The sequence below is a fragment of the Siphateles boraxobius genome, unplaced genomic scaffold, assembly GCF_051911475.1.
Source record: "Siphateles boraxobius isolate OS27281-9 unplaced genomic scaffold, OSU_SipBor_1 7, whole genome shotgun sequence".
NCBI lineage: Eukaryota > Metazoa > Chordata > Actinopteri > Cypriniformes > Leuciscidae > Siphateles > Siphateles boraxobius.
In genome coordinates this window covers 7,995,451-8,014,481 of record NW_027509197.1, presented here as the reverse complement: position 1 = coordinate 8,014,481, position 19,031 = coordinate 7,995,451, and the positions used below count along the sequence as shown (strand labels likewise).

Here is a 19,031-nt window from a genome sequence, read left to right as displayed (position 1 = left end):
CATGTTAGTTGTAATGCTTTACTTGTTACATCCGAAAAGTAATCTGATTATGTAATGCATGTTAGTTGTAATGCTTTACTCGCTACATCAGACAAGTAATCTGATTGCGTAATGCAAGTTACTTGTAATGCTTTACTTGTTACATTAGAAAAGTAATCTGATTGCGTAATGTATGTTACTAGTAATGCTTTACTCGTTACATCAGAAAAGTAATCTGATTATGTATTGCAAGTTACTTGTAATGGTTTACTCGCTAGATCAGTAATCTGATTATGTAATGCATGTTACTTGTAATGCTTTACTCGTTACATCAGAAAAGTAATCTGATTGCGTAATGCCAGTTACTTGTAATGCTTTACTCGTTACATCAGAAAAGTAATCTGATTGCGTAATGCAAGTTACTTGTAATGATTTACGCGTTACATCAGAAAAGTAATCTGATTGCGTAATGCATGTTACTTGTAATGGTTTACTCGCTACATCAGAAAAGTAATCTGATTATGTAATGCATGTTAGTTGTAATGCTTTACTCGTTACATCAGAAAAGTAATCTGATTATGTAATGCATGTTAGTTGTAATGCTTTACTCATTACATCAGAAAAGTAATCTGATTATGTAATGCATGTTACTTGTAATGCTTTACTCGTTACATCAGAAAAGTAATCTGATTATGTAATGCATGTTACTTGTAATGCTTTACTCGCTACATCAAAAGTAATCTGACTACGTAATGCATGTTACTTTTAAAGTGTCACTTTACTCGTTACATCAAAAAAGTAATCTGATTATGTAACGCATGTTCCCTTTCAGTCGATAACGTCGGACGTAGTCGACGCCGACTGAAATGGGATCTCGCTAGAGAGCCTGTCTTCTTCGAGTACTATTGAACGAGCCAATGTAATTGGCGTGCGTGATTCGCATCACACACTCCGCCCCCGCGGCGCGGGTATAAATACGGAAGTGGATGCACGCACTAGTTGCCTTTCGCTTCGGAGCCGATCGTTTGATGTCTCTGAGAGTGCTGTTGTCTACAACGAGCGAGTGTGTCGGTGTTCTTCAGGAAGACTCTCCCAGTGCTGGTGTTCTACAGCGCGAGTGCAGCGGTGATCGCGAGCTTTGAGCTCTCAACTGCTGTTTTAACAGCAACAAATTTCTAAATGTTTGTGTGTGTTGATGGCTGGTTAGAGGGCGGAAAAGTAAGTGCTTCACTGTTTCAGTTCTCTGTTCAGTGTTGCCGCGGTCATTCCCCTGTGTGCTCCGGCACTGGTGACGGTCCTATTTTCTGAAAGAGCAACACGGGTGCGTTTGCGTCTTTTTCAAGATGTCATTCCGCCCGTGCGTTTCTGGGTGCGGTCGTTCCCTGTCTCTCTCTGATGGTCACAACTGTTGTGTCACGTGTTTGGCTTACAGCACGCTGAGACAGCTTTTGTGGACAGCTCATGTTTTCACTGTGGGAACATGACTGTCGCAGTGTTGAGGGCGAGACTCGCCTTCGTTCGCGGAGAGCGAGTCCCCATTACCATGCCCCACCCTCGGGTGCTGTGTGGGATGGGTGACCGGAGGATAGTGTTGGATGTCCCGCCCGGTAACCATTCCCTGTGGGCTCCTCACTCCTCCCTTCCATTGCAACCACTGGAGCCTCCTGTGTTGTCTGCTGGTCCATCTGTAATGGGTGGGCCAGCGGTTTCACTCGGGGCTCCCCTGGAGGACAGGACGCCGATTGCAGCATCGGAGGGTGAGCTGACTTCTAGAGATGATGACTCGGCTGCATTGTCTCCCTCCGGGAGTTCAATGTTGCCCGAGCCGGATCCAGAATTATCAGCTATGCTGAAACGGGCCGCCGAGGCTGCCGGGCTCGAGTGGAACCTCCACCGTGTCCCGTTCAGTCTCGGTTGGAATCTGGAGTTTGGTATCTTGGGGCGGGCCGCGCTGGTTCTCAGCTCGCCGCCCCAGTGCCTTTCTTTCCCGAAATGCATGGAGAGCTTATCAGGTGGTGAACAGCATCTTTCTCTGCCAGAAACTGCCTGACTAGCTTTTCCCCCTCATTACCCTTGATGGAGGAACGGTGAAGGGTTGCGAGGTGTCCCTCCATTGGAGCGGTCTGTCGACACAGGTGCCTTAGGTTCCCCCCTAAGGCCTGTGAGTTTCGTCTGTTCCGACGGGCAGAGCTTACAAAGCCTGTGGGCAAGCCCCTTCCTCTTGCGTGCCATGGCGTTGCTGCAGGCTAGGGCACCCATGGCATGCACGAGGGTAATCCAGACCGTGCGCTCATAGGTGAGCACCGCACTGCATCCGACCTCACCCTCCGGGGTACGGGTGTCGTAGCGTGCGTGCCTGGTTGGTATGGCGGATGCGGACAAGGTTCGGTTCCTGGTCTCCCCAATTTCCCAGGTTGGGCTGGTCGGCGACGCGGTGGAGAACTGCATCAAACAGTTCTCTGCCGCTCAAGCGCAGACGGAGGTCATCCGGCACATCCTGCCCCGGTGGCCAGCTGCTGCCTCCACCCGCCGCCGGTGGCAGCTCCTCCGCCTGCTCGTCGCCGTGGGCGTTCTCCGGCCGCCGCTCCTGCTGGCCCTCCGCAGCAGCCTCCACCCAGGCCTCAGCATGGAGCCGGCTGCAGTAGAGACGCCCAGCCCGCTCCAGGCACTGCCAAGCCAGGTGGCAAGCGACAGCGAAAGCATTCCGGAGCGGGACGCCCAGGGATGGATGAGATGCTCTTGGAGTGGCATGATCACTCCCTCCCCCCGGGTGAGGGCCGGGTGGAGCCTTTGTTTGTGTGTGTGTCTGTTCCGCCGCTGGCTCCCTAAAAAAAAAAAAAAAAAGCGGAGCTAGCGGTACCCACACTTCAAAGAGAGAGCAATTTCATCTGTTCCTGGGTCCCAAGAGGGCCAGTCTGGCGGGTGTGACCCTGTATAGCCTTACACCCCTCAGCTCCCCCTTGGTCGCCAGCAGGCAGCTTGGTGCGTTCGAGGACCCGGTCATCCGCCTTCTCACGCGCCCCCTGCCGCTTGTGGAGACAGGTAAGTGTTGCACAGCACACTAACACCACTCTCTCTACTTTGCTGCCCCACCTCAGGCTCGGCTACCCCGCTCAAGTCAGTGATAGTCATCACATTAGGTGTTGAGCAGACGTGCTCCTGAAAATTCAGTGATATTCATCACACCGAGTGTTGAGCAGTGCTCCTGACTTGTGCGTGCTTATCTTATCCTGCTGGCGAAGGACTTGATATATCCGCTCCTCCAGCCGGTACGAAGGCCAGTTGTAAACTCGTTCTTCGTGCTACTAGGGGGTGGGTCGTGACCATCTTGGCCCAAGATTGGTCTGCAGCTTTGACCTGAAAGACAGGTGCTTCAGATCTCTACCTCCCGCACCGCAGGCCATCCTGTGTGTTGCGTCTAAGGGTGGAGTATCAGTACAGTGTCCTTCCCCTCGAGTGCTCCAGAGCCCGTTGGGTCGTCAGGTCAACTGGAAGAGAGTAATCTCGCCCACGGGCTGAGTATCTCTTTCTTAGTTTTGGAGAGGTACTCGGTCCAACATGTCTCTCCAATGAGAATGTGTTCAGCTGGTGTTGAAGTGAGAAAGGGTCCCACTGAAAGAACTTTCAGAGGCTCCTGGGGTATATGGTAGTCGCAGCCTTTGGCTTCCTCCATATGTGACCGCTTCAGCGCTAGCTTCACGATCGAGTCCCGAGGTGACCGTGGCAGAGCAGCTCACCCTGTGTGACTATAGTTCATCCCGGTCTGCTGCCAAACCCTCTTCAACAGAGGGGCCATGTACAAAGGGCGTGTTTTAACGGGGGCCTGGGCGACCCCCGACTACACGGGCATTCGTGCCTCGAGTTGTTAGACATTGCGACCGTTGCGCAAGCTTCCCCTGCATGTCACAAACTCACCCGTCACCTCCTCCTTGGAGTCAGACGCTTCTGAGGGCGCCTTGTTCCACTCCTCCCGCTTACTCAATCGTGCCGCCATCGAGCCTCACAACAGTTATAGCCAGGGCAAGTGGAGACTCCATCCCCTGGGTCCGGCTGGGTCATGACCATTCCGGGGCCGCTCAGTTGCCCCCCCGGTTTTATTTTTCCGCCAGTGTTTGGGTAAACCGAGCGGACTACCCTTGGACAAACACTGGGTCTCAGCTGCCCCAGGGGCCCGCAGAAATGCGTTTAACCCCAGTGAGCCTTCTAAAAGTGACTGCGACTCATGGTCGCCTTGCGCCTGCAAGTCAGTGAAATTATCACTCTTCATGTTGAGCAGAATTGCTCCTGAAACTCAGTGAAGTTCATCGCACTCAGGTGTTGAGCAGCAATGCATCTGTAGCTCTGTGAGTTCATCACAGGTAGCTCAGTGAATTCGTCACACGCAGTGCTGAGCAGAAATGCTCCTGGTGCTCAGTGAAGTTCTTCGCACTCAAGTGTTGAGCAGAAATGCTCCTGCAGCTCAGTGAGTTTATCACACTCAGGTGTTGAGCAGTAATGCTCCTGAAGCTCAGTGAACTTGTCACACTCAAGTGCTGAGCAGAAATGCTCCTGTCGTTCAGTGAAGTTCTTCGCACTCAAGTGTTGAGCAGAAATGCTCCTGAAGCTCGGTGAGTTTATCACACTCAGGTGTTGAGCAGGAATGCTCCTGAAGCTCAGTGAACTTGTCACACCCAAGTGCTGAGCAGAAAATGCTCCTGAAGCCCAGTGATCTTCACATGTTGTGTTGAGCAATGCTCCTGTCTTTTGCGCCCGTCGCTTGCACCTACGTGCCAAGTCAGGAGAGGAACAGGTCTTCGTAGTTGCCCCTTATTGGCCAAACGAGGCCTGGTTCCCTTCAACAGCCTTCCTGACTTCCCCTGAAAACTCTTTCGGGGACGGGGCACGATGGCACACGCGTTCTTCCCCCGGAGATTCCGGGCGGTCTTACATCTGAACGCGGAGGTTCAGGTGACTATCACAAGAACATGTGATAGTTACCATCACTTCTGCGAGCACCCCCTAGAATTGGGTAGCGTGCATACGCCTTTAGAAGTGGAACCTAGTCGTTGAGTGCGTCTTCTCTCCAGAGGAGATCCTGAAAGCTTTCGATCACTTCAGTGCTCTCTTTCCTGCAAAATGGGTTGCAGTAGGCTGTTTTCCTTCACCCTCAAAATGATGTTGCCTCGGTGTTTAAACGACGCTCATCGTGTTGCAGAGGTATGCAGAAGCACGTTCTGATCGTCAGGTTCCTGAGGAGCAAGGTCTTGTAAATCCTTGTGTCCCTCTTTATCCTCTTGGGCCTTGTCCCTGGTGCGACTGCACTGCAGAGACCGCCCCTGAGCCACTGCAGGCAGTGAGTTAAAAATTCTGTTATATCAGTTCTCCTGCTCGCGTGGTCTCTACTAGAGGGTAGGGACTTGCTCGCTTTCGGTCAACGTATTGTGCCTGGAGTCTGGGCCGGCCAACTCTCACAAGCTGAGACCCCGGCTCGGATTGTGCCCAAGGTTCCTACCTCTCCCGTAATGGGAGTAGGTGGTGAGCCTGCAAGCGCTGCCCTGGAGGAGGCAGATCCAGCCCTGGCTTCTCTGTCCGTTCGCTTGGACGTGTACAGAATGCAAATCATAGACCTCAGACCAGCTCTACAAATATCTGTTGGAATTCAGCAGAGAGGGAAGGCTGTTTCCATGCAAAGTTGCACTTAGTGCTTGCCTTCATTTCGGGAAAATTCGGGATGCAACATGTCCACTTAGGTGTTGAGCTCCTCTATAATGAGTGTAAAGTGCTCCGCCTGGGCGTTGACGATATACTTTGCTAAACAGATTCTAGAGTTGGGGGCTGGACGACACCTAGTTGAACCGCTGCTTCCCGTGGGCTCCCTTCTCATGAAGCCAGTTTCACCGTGAGCCCGGTTCAAGTGTCGGCTTGCTGCGCCATTCCCCTCCTATGGACTGGATACGTGCGCCTTTCTACTCCGGTTGAGTTCCCTTAAAGTTGAACCCTGTTGAGTTCCTCCACACCCCTCCGACGTCGGACGTGCGGAACGTCTGGTGTTAGGCCTACCACTCGTAAGCAGTGTGGAACCTGTGTTAGGCTGGGTCCATATGTTGCGGTCCCTTCGGTGACCCCATATGTGTATTCTTCCACGATACGGCTCCCTGCGGTGAGCCCGTGTCTTCCCTCGGCAGAGTCTCTCTGCCGTCACTGTCCGGTGTGTCTCCCCCCGTCTTAGGCTGGAGCCACCCCAGTGACATTCCATATGTTAGACTGCCCGGTTTCCGCCCAGTTCATATGTGTATTCTCCACATTACCTCCCTCTGGGTTGGATGTGGCTTCCGCAGTGTCCCTTCCTTCCAACGTACGGGGAACGCTTTCCCAGTGGTCCTGTAGGAACAGCAGTGACTTCCCTGGCCTAAGCCCTGTCCTTCCCCGCCTTAAGTTTGCGGGGGCATCAGGAGGCTTTCGGTTAGGCACTGGAAGGTGGCAGCGTTAGTGGCGTGTTCAATGGTTGATCCCATTTCAGTCGGCGTCGACTACGTCCGACGTTATCGACTGAAAGGGAACGTCCTGGTTGCGTATGCAACCCACCGTTCCCTGAAGGAGGGAACGGAGGACGTAGTCCCCTTGCCACTACCGCTGGACCACCGCTGACCCCGGGTTACTCTCGGCTCCTCAGCGAAAAGCAACTAGTGCGTGCATCCACTTCCGTATTTATACCCGCGCCGCGGGGGCGGAGTGTGTGATGCGAATCACGCACGCCAATTACATTGGCTCGTTCAATAGTACTCGAAGAAGACAGGCTCTCTAGCGAGATCCCATTTCAGTCGGCGTCGACTACGTCCTCCGTTCCCTCCTTCAGGGAACGGTGGGTTGCATACGCAACCAGGACGTTCCTTGTAATGCTTTACTTGTTACATCAGAAAAGTAATCTGATTGCGTAATGCAAGTTACTTGTAATGCTTTACTTGTTACATCAGAAAAGTAATCTGATTTCGTAATATATGTTACTTGTAATGCCTTACTCGTTGCATCAAAAAGTAATCAGATAATGTAATGCAAGTTACTTGTAATGCTTTACTCGTTACATCAAAATGTTGTTTGACATCACTTATGCATTACTCCCAACACTGCTGATTTCAGATGAGATTGACAATACCTGATCACCAGTCTGAAAACATCAATATTTCAATGTAGATTTCAGTCTGAGGTTTTCTCAGAGAGAAGAGCTACAGTAGAAATTTGTCTTTTTTAAACATAATTAAATTTACAAGTTAATACATGTAAAACAACATACTCTGGTAGACTGGAGGGAGCGTGAGCATTTTCTGCATAGCCCGAGTTAGGTTTTTAAGTTAAGTTGTACCTCCACCAGATCTTTGATGTAATCACATACTCATGTTCGGATTTCAAAGACATGCAAAGTTCAACTTCTATGAAGTTCTTCTCTGTCTGCTGGTCGAACAGGAACAAACTCAATTGCATTTGCAATAAATGAAGCTGTATTATATTTTTTGTATATATTTTATAGTTTTCACATGATTTTATATCATCATGCCTTGGTTTTACACACAGTATTGCTGTGTTATCACCGTATTATGTTAAAACTGTATCTTATTTGGTTAAAACCAAAAACTCAAACTGTCCACTCAAGTGGACTTCAGTAAAATGCTATAGAAACATGTTTATTTTAAACGCCTATGAAATGAAGGCACTTCTACTTCATATGTATACAAGTTTTCATACAAAGATACAACAGATAAAGTTCTTTTATAACCAATGATTTCATTATTTTATGCATCAATGTTACAAAAGCATGTTTAAAAAGGAAATTAGCTAAAATTGGTTGGTGATTGAAAAACCATCAATCTTGCCAATAGCATCTTTATTTTCTTAATATCTGATGTCCTCTATAGAGCACAAACAATAAACTCATGGTCCAAATACTTCAAAGCCATAAACAAAATGGAAAAAACGTGGTCCCAAGAGATTAAATGCATTCTCTACATCTAAAAAGTTATTTTGAGCGCAAGTAATACCACTGTCGCCGTGTCAGAGAGGTTATGTCTGCCCTCAGTATCTCTGAGCTCATAATATGCTGGTAATTAATGGTAATCTGTGCAGCCGACAGATAAGTAGAGTCATCAGAAAGCTCTGGTTTGGCTCTTAGCCAGTGGTCATAATACAACTCACCTGGGCTGGCTGCAGCCTTCTCCTTCTTCTTCTCTGTAAGAGACAAAGATAAACGTGAGTGGAGGGATGTCTCACAATCTGCACGTAGTTATGACTGAATCTTCCCTTGGTTATCAGCTGAGCAACTACTTGCATTAAATATAGATAAGAGGTTACAACGTCACCTCATAGCATTTCGTAATGTAACAATAGACAGTACGTGGTCAGAATAACATGATATCAGCCTTAGACCTGGATTTGACCGTATGTTCAATGTCCAATGATCCAACACTGTGCTGAGATGGTAATAAGTCTAAGACGTCAATGTTACTGTACAGAGCTGGTCCATTGATGAGTACATTTGTAAGAACAAGAGCGAATGTCCTGTTCCAGTCAGATAAACTGTTCCCAAGGGATCTTGCCAAAGTAAATGAATACATTATGTCCCCTTCTCTTATTTTATCTTGTTTATCAATTTTGGATGAAGCTTATCCTCTATTCTTACTACAAGCAGGATCCCAGCGTTCTCATGATGCCTTTCCTGGGTAAATGCGGTCCTGATATCCCAAACAACTTCTAATGAGATTTTTTCTTTTACTATGTAATAAACGCAGACTGTTCAAGTAAGTTTAAGAAATGAACACATGTATTCAACAACGATGCCTTACATTTATTAAAAGTGACAGTAAAGATGTTTATAAAATTACAAAAGATTTCTATTTCAAACAAATGCAGTTCTTTTGAATCCCACATTTTTTTTATTAGTTTCCACAAAAATATGAAGCAGCACAACTGTTTTCAACATTGATGATAATAAGAAAACTACACCACTTTGACGCTTCAAACAGTTCATAAAGAGATCCTTAAACCACTCCATAGGAATTGAGTGGTTTAGTCCAAGTTTTCAAACGATTACTATATATGATGGACAGATTGAATTTAGGCATTTATTTGATTGAACCTCATCGGTTTTTGCAGAAGCTCAAACACGCTGCGTAACACAAGGATGAACCTCATTGGTTCTCACACATCAAGCGAACACGCTTGAGCTTCCGTTTAGCACAACTGATGTGTGTGTTGATGAATGTTTATGTGAATAAAAGCCTAAATTCAATCTGTTCATCGTATAAAGCGATCAAGTCTCTTCAGAAAAATGTTATTAAACCACTCAATTCATATGGATTAGTTTTATGATCTCTTTATGAATCTTTTGAAACGTCAAAATGGTAGTTGCGTAGCTGTCTATGGAGGGATAAAAACTCTCCGATTTATTCAAAAAGATCTTCATTTGTGTTCAAAAGATGAATGAAAGTCTTACGGGTTTGGAACAACATGAGGGTGAGTAATTAATGACAGAATTAAAAAAAATTGGGAGAACTATCCCTTTAATGCTTTTACACCAACATATTGTCCACAACCTCACTTCAAGACCAGAGAGAGACTTTCAGAGGGCTCTCTGTATGATGTATATCCATAATTACAGATCAACATTGTGAGTTCCATAGTACTATTTTAAAGCTTAGGTTCCCAGCATACTGCTATGAAAAAATGATGTAGCTGCATTTTTGTACTGTTTGCTAGTTTACTTAGCTGATGTTGTTGTTGTTGTAAAGATTATGTTCAGATTTGGTTTCATTTTCCCTCTGTTTGATGCGTTTCTGATTACCTAATTTCCTAGTTAGTTTCCTGATTTATTAATTAGCTCTACACCTGTTCTGTTTTATCCTTGATTACATTCCCTCTGTATTTTTATCCTCAGTTCTGTTTGATCAGTTTTCCGTGTCTTTAGTTGGTTGCATTAGAGCGCAATTCCAAAAAAGTGCCGATGCGTGTGATCTTTTCAATACGTGTCTTTAGTAAATCCCGACAGTAGTTTTTTAATGCCAAAAGCAAGCTGTTAAGAGATCTGACCCTAAGTGTTGATGTATGTGCTAGCATGTTTCACAAATTGTACTAAAACTCTCCTAAAGATGATAACTACATTGGGGCTTAAATAGTTTATTAAAGATCATATTGTATCTTTATTATAATATGTCATTTGATTTTATAGTAAAATCTTAGTTTAGAATTGACTGTTAAATCCTTGCAAAATCACAGGGAATGTAATTTCCGGTCAATATCACCCTTCACTTCATTCCTTATCAGCCTATATGCCTTTAGTTCATTTCTATTCTCCTGCATGTTGGTCTCCTCCACACACCTTTGCAGTGTCCGTCATGGGCCACTTGGATCTTGAGTCCAGTAAGACAGGCGTCACGGTGCAGTTCGCAGTGGTTTCGGTACGTTTTTCCATTACTGCCACACACTGAGCGCTTATGAGGTTTGCATTGCTGCAGGAGAAAACAACATACTGTTAAAAAACACAACTGCCAATGTCTCAAGCAAGAAAAACAAAAATAATTAAATAAGCAAAGACACTATAGGGTGAATGTCTTTTGAGATTTATTCAATATTTTTGCTGGACAATCGAAGACACATATCATGGTATGTAGCCTACATTATGCTCGACCCCAGTCCCACACACACTGCTGTTATTGTATAAAAGTGTTTGACACATTTTTCAGGATATTGTTCTGAACAATTTTGACTTAAAGTCTAAAAATAATCCTAACAATAAAGTGCCAGCAACCCAGATCAATATAGTATCTGTCACTGGTGGAAAAACTTCAGGGAAGTGAAAAGTTTCTAATGAAGAGGTTTCATCCCTCATGAAAAAAGTGTGCTTGAATTATCTTGAATGTGTACTACAAATCTTTAAACTGCTCTATGAAACTGTACTTGCAGATAACGTAATATGATTTAAATAAACTTAAAGAGAGTACACTTTATGACTGTTTCTTAACACACTTTAAAAAAAGCACACTTTGTGATAATGTAAAGTTAAAAAAATGCATTTTAAATCATCAAGGTTTAATAATCTTTTGTTGTTTTTGATTTTGATTTAGATTTAGTACTTGATTATAATTTAAACTGTAGTGTGGCATTCGCTATTACACTTAAAGTTAATGTATTTTAAATGCACCAAATTTAAATAATATTTTAGGTTGGTATAAATGTTTGTCAGTATAATTGGCAGTATACTTTAATCATATTTACCATACAATAGATGTAATTATGAAATTATAAAAAAAGCACTGTAAAATTCTGCATAATTCCATTTAATCTAAATTTAAACTATAATACATATTAATTTAATTGCAATTAACATTATTAACAATAATCATTACATTCAATTCACAATTAAGTATGCCTATATTAAATATAAAGGTCAAGAAAATGTATTGGTCAAATCCCTGCATATTTCCAATAGAAGGTTTTCTTACCTCAATGCACAGACAACTGGGGTCTCCTTTCTCGTTCACGGCACACTCTCTTCCAGCGCCACAGAACACATTGGCACACACCTTTGATTTGCTCTGAGCCTCCTGCCGACAAACACACAGAAATAAACAACATTAATAAAGCAGACACACAGCTGCAAAACTCTGATTAAGTACTGCACTTACAAAAAATAACTTTATTCAAGTGTGCTATCAGTATGCTTCTCTTACTTCTTTTTATACTTTGAGTCGATTTTTTATGTATTTCTCAGAAATATACTTTATGTCCTTCTCGGAAACATACTTAAAATTGCTAAGCATATTTGCCCTATACATGCTCAATATTTTGATCAAGATATACTTAAAAGTATAATTAAGTATTCAAAGTATACTTAATTGTGTTTTCTCTGTGGATTGAACAGCCTTTTAATTGCATTTGACTTGACATGGTTTGACTTTAAATAAGTATAAATAAGTATACCTATGTTCACTTGTAGTATAGTGCAGTGCAAGTGAAAAACGTAGTTCTAAACTAGTTGTGTACTCAAAGTTTACTACTGTTACACTTAAACGTTACTTATATGCACTAAAAAGTGGGCCAATTTGATCCCAAGTAGTAGAAACAGTACACTTACAAGTATACTTCTAGTACAATTATATTAGTATACTTACTACATGCTTAAAAATATTCTTGAACTTTACTTTAGTATACTTAAAATTAACTTGGAGTATACTTGTTTTTTGTAAGGGTGGGCAGAAACAAAGTAAGTTAGTGCACATACAGACTCTCACCACCAGATGGCGGCTCAAAAAGGCTTCAGCTGCAAAAGCACTATTTCGTATTTTTAAATGTCGGATTCTGGAACTATTCAGTTGACATTTAAAACATATATTTAGCATGCATACCGCTCACTTCTCACATAAGACTGTGAATAATGTTTTGTGGTTTGACATCTCCATTCGAATAGCTCATGAAACCAGGGCAGACTAAAAAACTCTTGAAACAGAAACTAGCGTGGGCTACAGGACCACAAATTCACTTTTACCACAAACATAGACAGACACACTCATACTTGCTCTTTCTCTCTCACACACAGTGTTTCCTCTTGGGACAGAAGATTGATAACTATCTCTAAAAATGACCGGACTCTCTCCACTCTAAAGACTCGGGAGAGCCTCCTGCCACCAGTTTCCCTGACAACTAGCGGTTCTCCTTGAAAACTAGGACAACCTCTCTATAATGTGTGTCCCACAAGGTACAGATACATTAAAAATATATCAGCGGTCGTGTCCGGTGTAGACATGCAGGGTGTTAGTAAGCATGAATCAATTGCTCTGTAATATTGCCTACCAATGTAGGCCTACTCTTGTTTAACTTTTATATACGTTTATAACACTTTTATATACCTTTAAATAAATACATTTTAATGATAATAGCCTACTTTTGAAATAAAGCTAAGTATATTGATATAGACTTATTGATTTATTCATGCGTCAGGCTACTCTTACATGTATATGCTCCATGTTGACTGTATTAAAGGGATAGTTCACCCAAAAATGAAAATGATGTCATTATCTACTCACCCTCAAGTTGTTCTAAACCTGTATGAACCATGTATATTATATATATATATATATATATATATATATATATATATATATATATATATATATATATATATATATATGTATGTTCTGTCGTGTTCAAAAGTTAAATTTCGATTAATATTTGTTTCCACTAATATATTAAGCAACTTTTTTCCCAACATTTATAGCAATATTAGTGTTTTCACTGTATTTCTTATCAAGTACATGCATTAAAAAAATCTACCAGCAGATGGAGCAATGATATCAGGTTTGTGGGCCGTTCACACGGAACGTGTTTTTTTGGTTTAAAACTATAGAAAAAGCACAATGAAATGGTTTCAGCATGTTTCTAAAACCTTTAACTCAAAACTCCTAAAAACGCAACAATACACAAGAACACGTCCTGTATGATAAAGTTCAAGTGCATGTTTAAAAATAGACACTAAATTCATGTAGATTAGACAACTCTGGCTTTTTACATTCCGCTCTTTTTTTAGTTCAACTTAATTTTCTCTCTGATTTATGTACTAGGTCAGTGAATGTGCCTCACGTCTGAAAAATTTAGACCAACTCCCTTTTACTCGTCCTTTTTTTTTCTTTGTGTTCCTCTAATATCCCCCTGCTATCCATGACCCCAGACTCCACACCACAGCAAAGTCATGTGGAAAGAGAGCTAGCCAATCACGTGCTGCCAAGTTGAGCCTGGAGTAACGATTTAGGAGTTTCCTGAAATACCCCTCCTGCTTTCCCAAACCTACATAGAGTCCAACCATAATCAAATGCAGCCTGTGTGTGTGTGTGTGTGTGTGTGTGTGTGTGTGTGTGTGTGTGTGTGTTCAAGAAGGGTGTCGTCACATCTGAAATCTTGCCTGTTCGTTCCTTTCCTATGAACCATGATTGCTGGTCCAACCCTGGACTTACTCTAATACACACTTACAAGCTCACACACTTACAAGCAGACACACACACACACACACACACACACACACACACACACACACACACACACACACACACACACACACACACACACACACACCCTTCCCCCTTCCAGCTAATGCTTCATACAAATGTAAGCAAACTTTCCAGAGTGAGGTTTTCTATCCCGAGGCCTGCATTCTTAGAGGAATTTGAATTAAAACAGATCAACAATCATTTCTATTCACCATCTTCTCCGATTGAGGTCATCGGAGGACATGATGAGTTACGCTGCCGTATTAAAAGTTTAGGGGATATAAATTTGAGAGAGTTTTGTCCTGACAATAGAGGAAGATACAATTGTAGACCAGCGGTAACAGAGGTGCATTAAAGGAGAGGAAAAAAAAACAAGCCTCATGCATAAATGAATCTCTTTCTCTACAGGGAAGCTACACTGACATTTAAACGAATGAACATTGTAACGTACTTTAGCTAAATCGAATCAAAAGGCAGATATTCCATGACAACCACGCAGGAGGGCTTGAAGAGAGGTATACAACTTACTGTAGGAGAGAGTAAATGAGAGATGGGCTACAAGATCCCTGAAGCTGAACTATGACCTCCAAGATCTCATTGCACACATGATCCTGTCAGACTCTTAAACAATCGTGTTGTTATCCGTCTTACGATCTTTCTCTCTCAAAGCTGTTTCCTTTTAATGTTGTAAAATTATTGTACAAATATAATCATCTGAGCCTAATTACATTTTGTCTTGTTTTCCATACAGTAAAAATATCTCAACTAAATTTACCTAAGAAGAAAAATTGTGTAAGATAATAAGGGTTTTCATAGAATATACACTAACGATTAAAATATTTTGTCAGTGAGATTTGTTTACATTTTAATACATTTATATTCAAATGATACATTCAAATTATTCAAAAGTAATAGTAAAAACATTTAGAACGTTGTAAAAAAAATTATATTACAAATAGATGCTTTTCTTTTATATATTCTATTTATCAAAGAATACTGAAAAAAATAACGGTTTCCGCTTATTAAAGTGCCCCTATATGCTATTTTAAAGGTTCCTAATTTTGTTTTGGAAGTCTCCTACAATAGGTTTACATGCATCAAAGGTAAAAAAAACATAAATATTTTCTCATAATATACATTGCAGCATCACCTCTTTTCTCACAGTGTCTGAAACAGTTTGATAAGAGTCCCTTTAAACCCCTCCTTTCCGAGAATCTACTCTGCTCTGATTGGTCAGATGGCCCAGTCTGTTGTGATTGGTCTGCTGCTTACAGCACGTGTTGGAAACGAAACGCTCATTTACCATATCTGAATTTTATCTTCGGAGCTTCCTCAGCGCCTGATACACAGTGATACGAACAGTAAAAATGGCGTCGGTTTTACAGTATCAATTTCAAGCCCAATTCTTCACCCTTTTGAAATGCATGACAATTGGATTCACAGCGCTGAAAACAGCTTCTTCTCGACATGTCGACAACACAAACCAAACTCCTCCTGGCCTCAACTACAGTGTTTGAGGGTCATAGTAGTCGTGTTCGCAGGCAGCAAATGAAGACCGTAGGCTGGCGTTATGCAAATATGTTACATTGTTACGTAGGTGTGTAAAAAGAAGTTGCTGACGACTCATTCCAGCAGTTCTGAATCAAAGACCTAAAACATTCACATAAAGCAAACACACTGCATGAAATGTGATATTGAAAAAAGCATAATAGAAGCACTTTAATCAGCACAACTGTTTTCAGCATTGATAATAGGAATGTTTTGTGAGCAGGTAAAATATGTAAAATGAAAACATTTATTTTAAATTGTAATAATATTTCACAATATTATTTTTTACTGTATTTTTGGTCAAACAAACACAGCCTTTGTAAAGCTTTTTATCCAAAAAATATTCTAAAAATTCTTACCAACCCCAAATCTTTGAATGGTAGTATATCTTGAACTGTTTATTGTTCTTTCCAAATTGGCAAATGGCTACTTCATTGTTTTCTTGAAGTCTAAACCTCACTACATTTTATTAAATTTATGCTAATAAATATTTTTTAAAGTTTAAAAAAATTTTTTCTTCATGAATTTTGTTGTTGTTGTTTTTTTGGCAGAAACAAACTTAATAGATATGCCTAATGTTCTAAAATAAATGTAGAAAAGTTTAGGTATTTTTACAGGAAAACAAATACGACAAAAATACCAACTAAAAAAGTAGTTGCAGTGTGTTTTTTTTTTTTTGCAGTGTAAAGTCAATCAGCCTCAGCTGTCAAGAGTTGTGGTTGAAATGGTCAAAGATCACTAGATCAGTGGGAAGAGAGGCATTCCCTCCAAGCACATCTGAACAGTGTTGCTGTTGTTTACCCAGAGGGCTGTTCTGGCAGGCCGAGGGGCCGTTGGGATTGCCAAGGAGAGGGATATACAGCGAAGACAGAGAGCAAACATTCCTGGTGCAGAAGAGTCGAGGAATGTGGGGTTTTGTCTGGCTCTGGAATCATGGCCACAAAGAAATGTGACCTTCCTTTCAACTGCATCCCATTCGCTATAGCTAACTCATGCACTATTACAGTCCTATATCAAATAAGAGGTCATAATGCTGTAGTGAGAGCTAAAACTGCATATCTGTTCACATTTAGTACATCGGCAGCTAAATTAAAATGATATTAAATCAATTTCTCAACACTTTTAATGACACTAATTACTCTCTCTGCCCTTCTGACTCAATGGTTTTAACATTGGTAGAGACATTTTTGTCATACGAGTATGTATGTGTGTATGCCGCTCCCTTCAAATGCAACACACACAAGCTACACAAATGCTAAAATAATATTACATCAGCCTGACCACCAGACAGTCTCGACTCAGAGGTTGGTTGGTCAGTGGCTGTTAACCAAATGCTTTCAGTGGTATAATTTAAGTTTGATATAGTGAAAAAAAGTCATGTGGGTTTGTGCCTCAAGCAAGTAAGAGACAACTTGATCAAAGCAACTGCAGTCAGTTCCCATTTATACAACTGTGAGGCAGTCGTTGTATTGGTAACTGTACATGCTGCTTTGCATATAGTTGAACTCTGCTCAGCTATTCCTCACTGCAAACCGTCTGTGCTGCTAATGTCACTCTCATGAATTACTGTATATGTCAACGTCTATGTGTATATGTGAAATGTGGGTGTCTACATGAGCGGCAGAGAACAGCTGAAATCTGTGAAAGTGTGGAGAAGACAGTCACAAGATAATAGAAAAGTGGAGCAAGCAGGAAAGAGGGGGAAAACAGTATCTTGGGAGGAAAGAGAGCTCCAATTAAATGACAATGCCTGAGAGGAAGAGTCTTCAGCTTCACATTTCACCCTCAAAATGTCCACTTATAGAAAATAAGATACTTCTCATACTAACATATTTCATTATATCTGCCCAAATTTAATCGATTTTATTTTGTCCTACACAAGCTAAATCATTTAAACTGTAATGAAATTTTGAATTATAAGTTAGTCGGGTTCCAGAAGTAGAAATCCAACTGAAAAATTCCAAAGAGAATTATTTTGGCAAGAATGTGAAACCCTTTGAAAACTTCCCGAGCTCTGAGGTTGTGAAGTGATTGTATAATGCCGCAGTAGAAGCAGCAACTCAGTGTGATTTCGAATTCATTTTTAATAGCCAAATTCCAGATGAAGTACTACACTACCAAAATTCTTGAAGCAAAATCCACCAATCAAGAAGTCAATGTTACCATGGAAACAGGAATAATGGCCACAGCCGTGAGTTATTGCAGGCTATAGCTGAGCTAGATATACCTACATAACATTATAGACAACTCACCCCAAAATATAAATCTGTCATCATTCACTCACCCTCATGTCACTCCACACTGACAGCTGAGGTTTCTTTCCACCGTGGAACTCAAAAAGAAAAAAATCCAAAGAATGTTACAGTGACCATAGACTTCAAGCTCCAAAAATGACCAAAAACACAATTTCTGTCAGGACCACTATCATCAAACACGAATGACTATTAGTATATAGTTTGGATTGGCGGTATGGTTCTGTTCTGGGCAAGAACTCCCTGCACATCAATGCAGCCTAGCAAGAGGCTGATCATCAGAAAGCACAAAAACGTAAGGCTTGGTTCTATCTATCAGATGTTGATTGAACGGAGGCAGACGTGAAAGTGTGCTTGCAGACAATTGAAAGAAAGATGCGGGTTTAAGCAGACTGAATGATTGGAAAAGTCTGACCTTTCACTGGAAGATCCAGTTATGATATTTTGATTAAAAATTAAAAGGTAAAAAAACATTTAAAAAAGCCAAATTATCCCCATCTAATGCTTGAATGCTTAGAAAAAACATTATTTTCACATATTTTACATTGTTGCAGCTCCTCTCTTCCGGGTCTGTAAGTTGGTGCTTCTTGCTTCTTATTTGTGTATCTTCGTTTCCTTTCCATGTGTCTTAGCTCCACCCGCCATTAGGATGCGAGGGAAGGATACACCTGTGAATCCTCCTCGCTCATGACTCCTCAGGAAGCTTCCTCGCTCCTGAGTCTTTGCCTTCTCGCGGTGCACTTAGAGAATTGAGATATACTTTAAGATGGCTGAGTTTGATCGGTTTCTGGGTCACGGGCTTGAGGACGGAGGAGCGAGGAAACGAAGAACCATCAATTTTACTATCGAGAAGCACCTAGTAACAGTCAGTTTAGTTCCTATTTATATGAAGCCCCTCCTTCTGAAAAGTGCAATGTGCTCTGATTGGTTGACTGGACCATTGTGTTGGGATTGGCCAACCGATTCAAGCGTGTTTTGGAAATGTCATACACCTACCATAACAGTGAGTTGTTCAACAAACAACTTACACGACCCAATCTTTTTTCTGTGTATACCTTGGGCGGGAATTAGTCAAATGAGGAACATTGTCACACCTACATTCCCAGAAGAAAACGCAAGTCTACAATTGAGGCATTTCAGGGAGTTCAGAAACAGTGCGCACTGAGAGAAAAACTCCCTTCGAAGTTTGTGCTTTGTAAATCCGCAGGCAATTTTGATAGTCAAACAGCAACATTATATACTCAAG

At 42.0% G+C, this 19,031-nt stretch overlaps 1 protein-coding gene across 1 annotated transcript in view; it reads right to left on the bottom strand.

The window, feature by feature from the left end:
* fstl1b (follistatin-like 1b) overlaps positions 1–19,031 on the bottom strand; it is a 50,257-nt gene that overhangs the window by 12,569 nt on the left and 18,657 nt on the right. The window contains exons 3-5 of the mRNA XM_077216758.1: positions 11,448–11,549; positions 10,325–10,454; positions 8,146–8,178 (exon numbers count right to left, since the gene is read on the bottom strand). Coding sequence (XP_077072873.1) covers positions 8,146–8,178; positions 10,325–10,454; positions 11,448–11,549 — 265 coding nt within the window. The remainder of the gene's footprint in view (positions 1–8,145; positions 8,179–10,324; positions 10,455–11,447; positions 11,550–19,031) is intronic.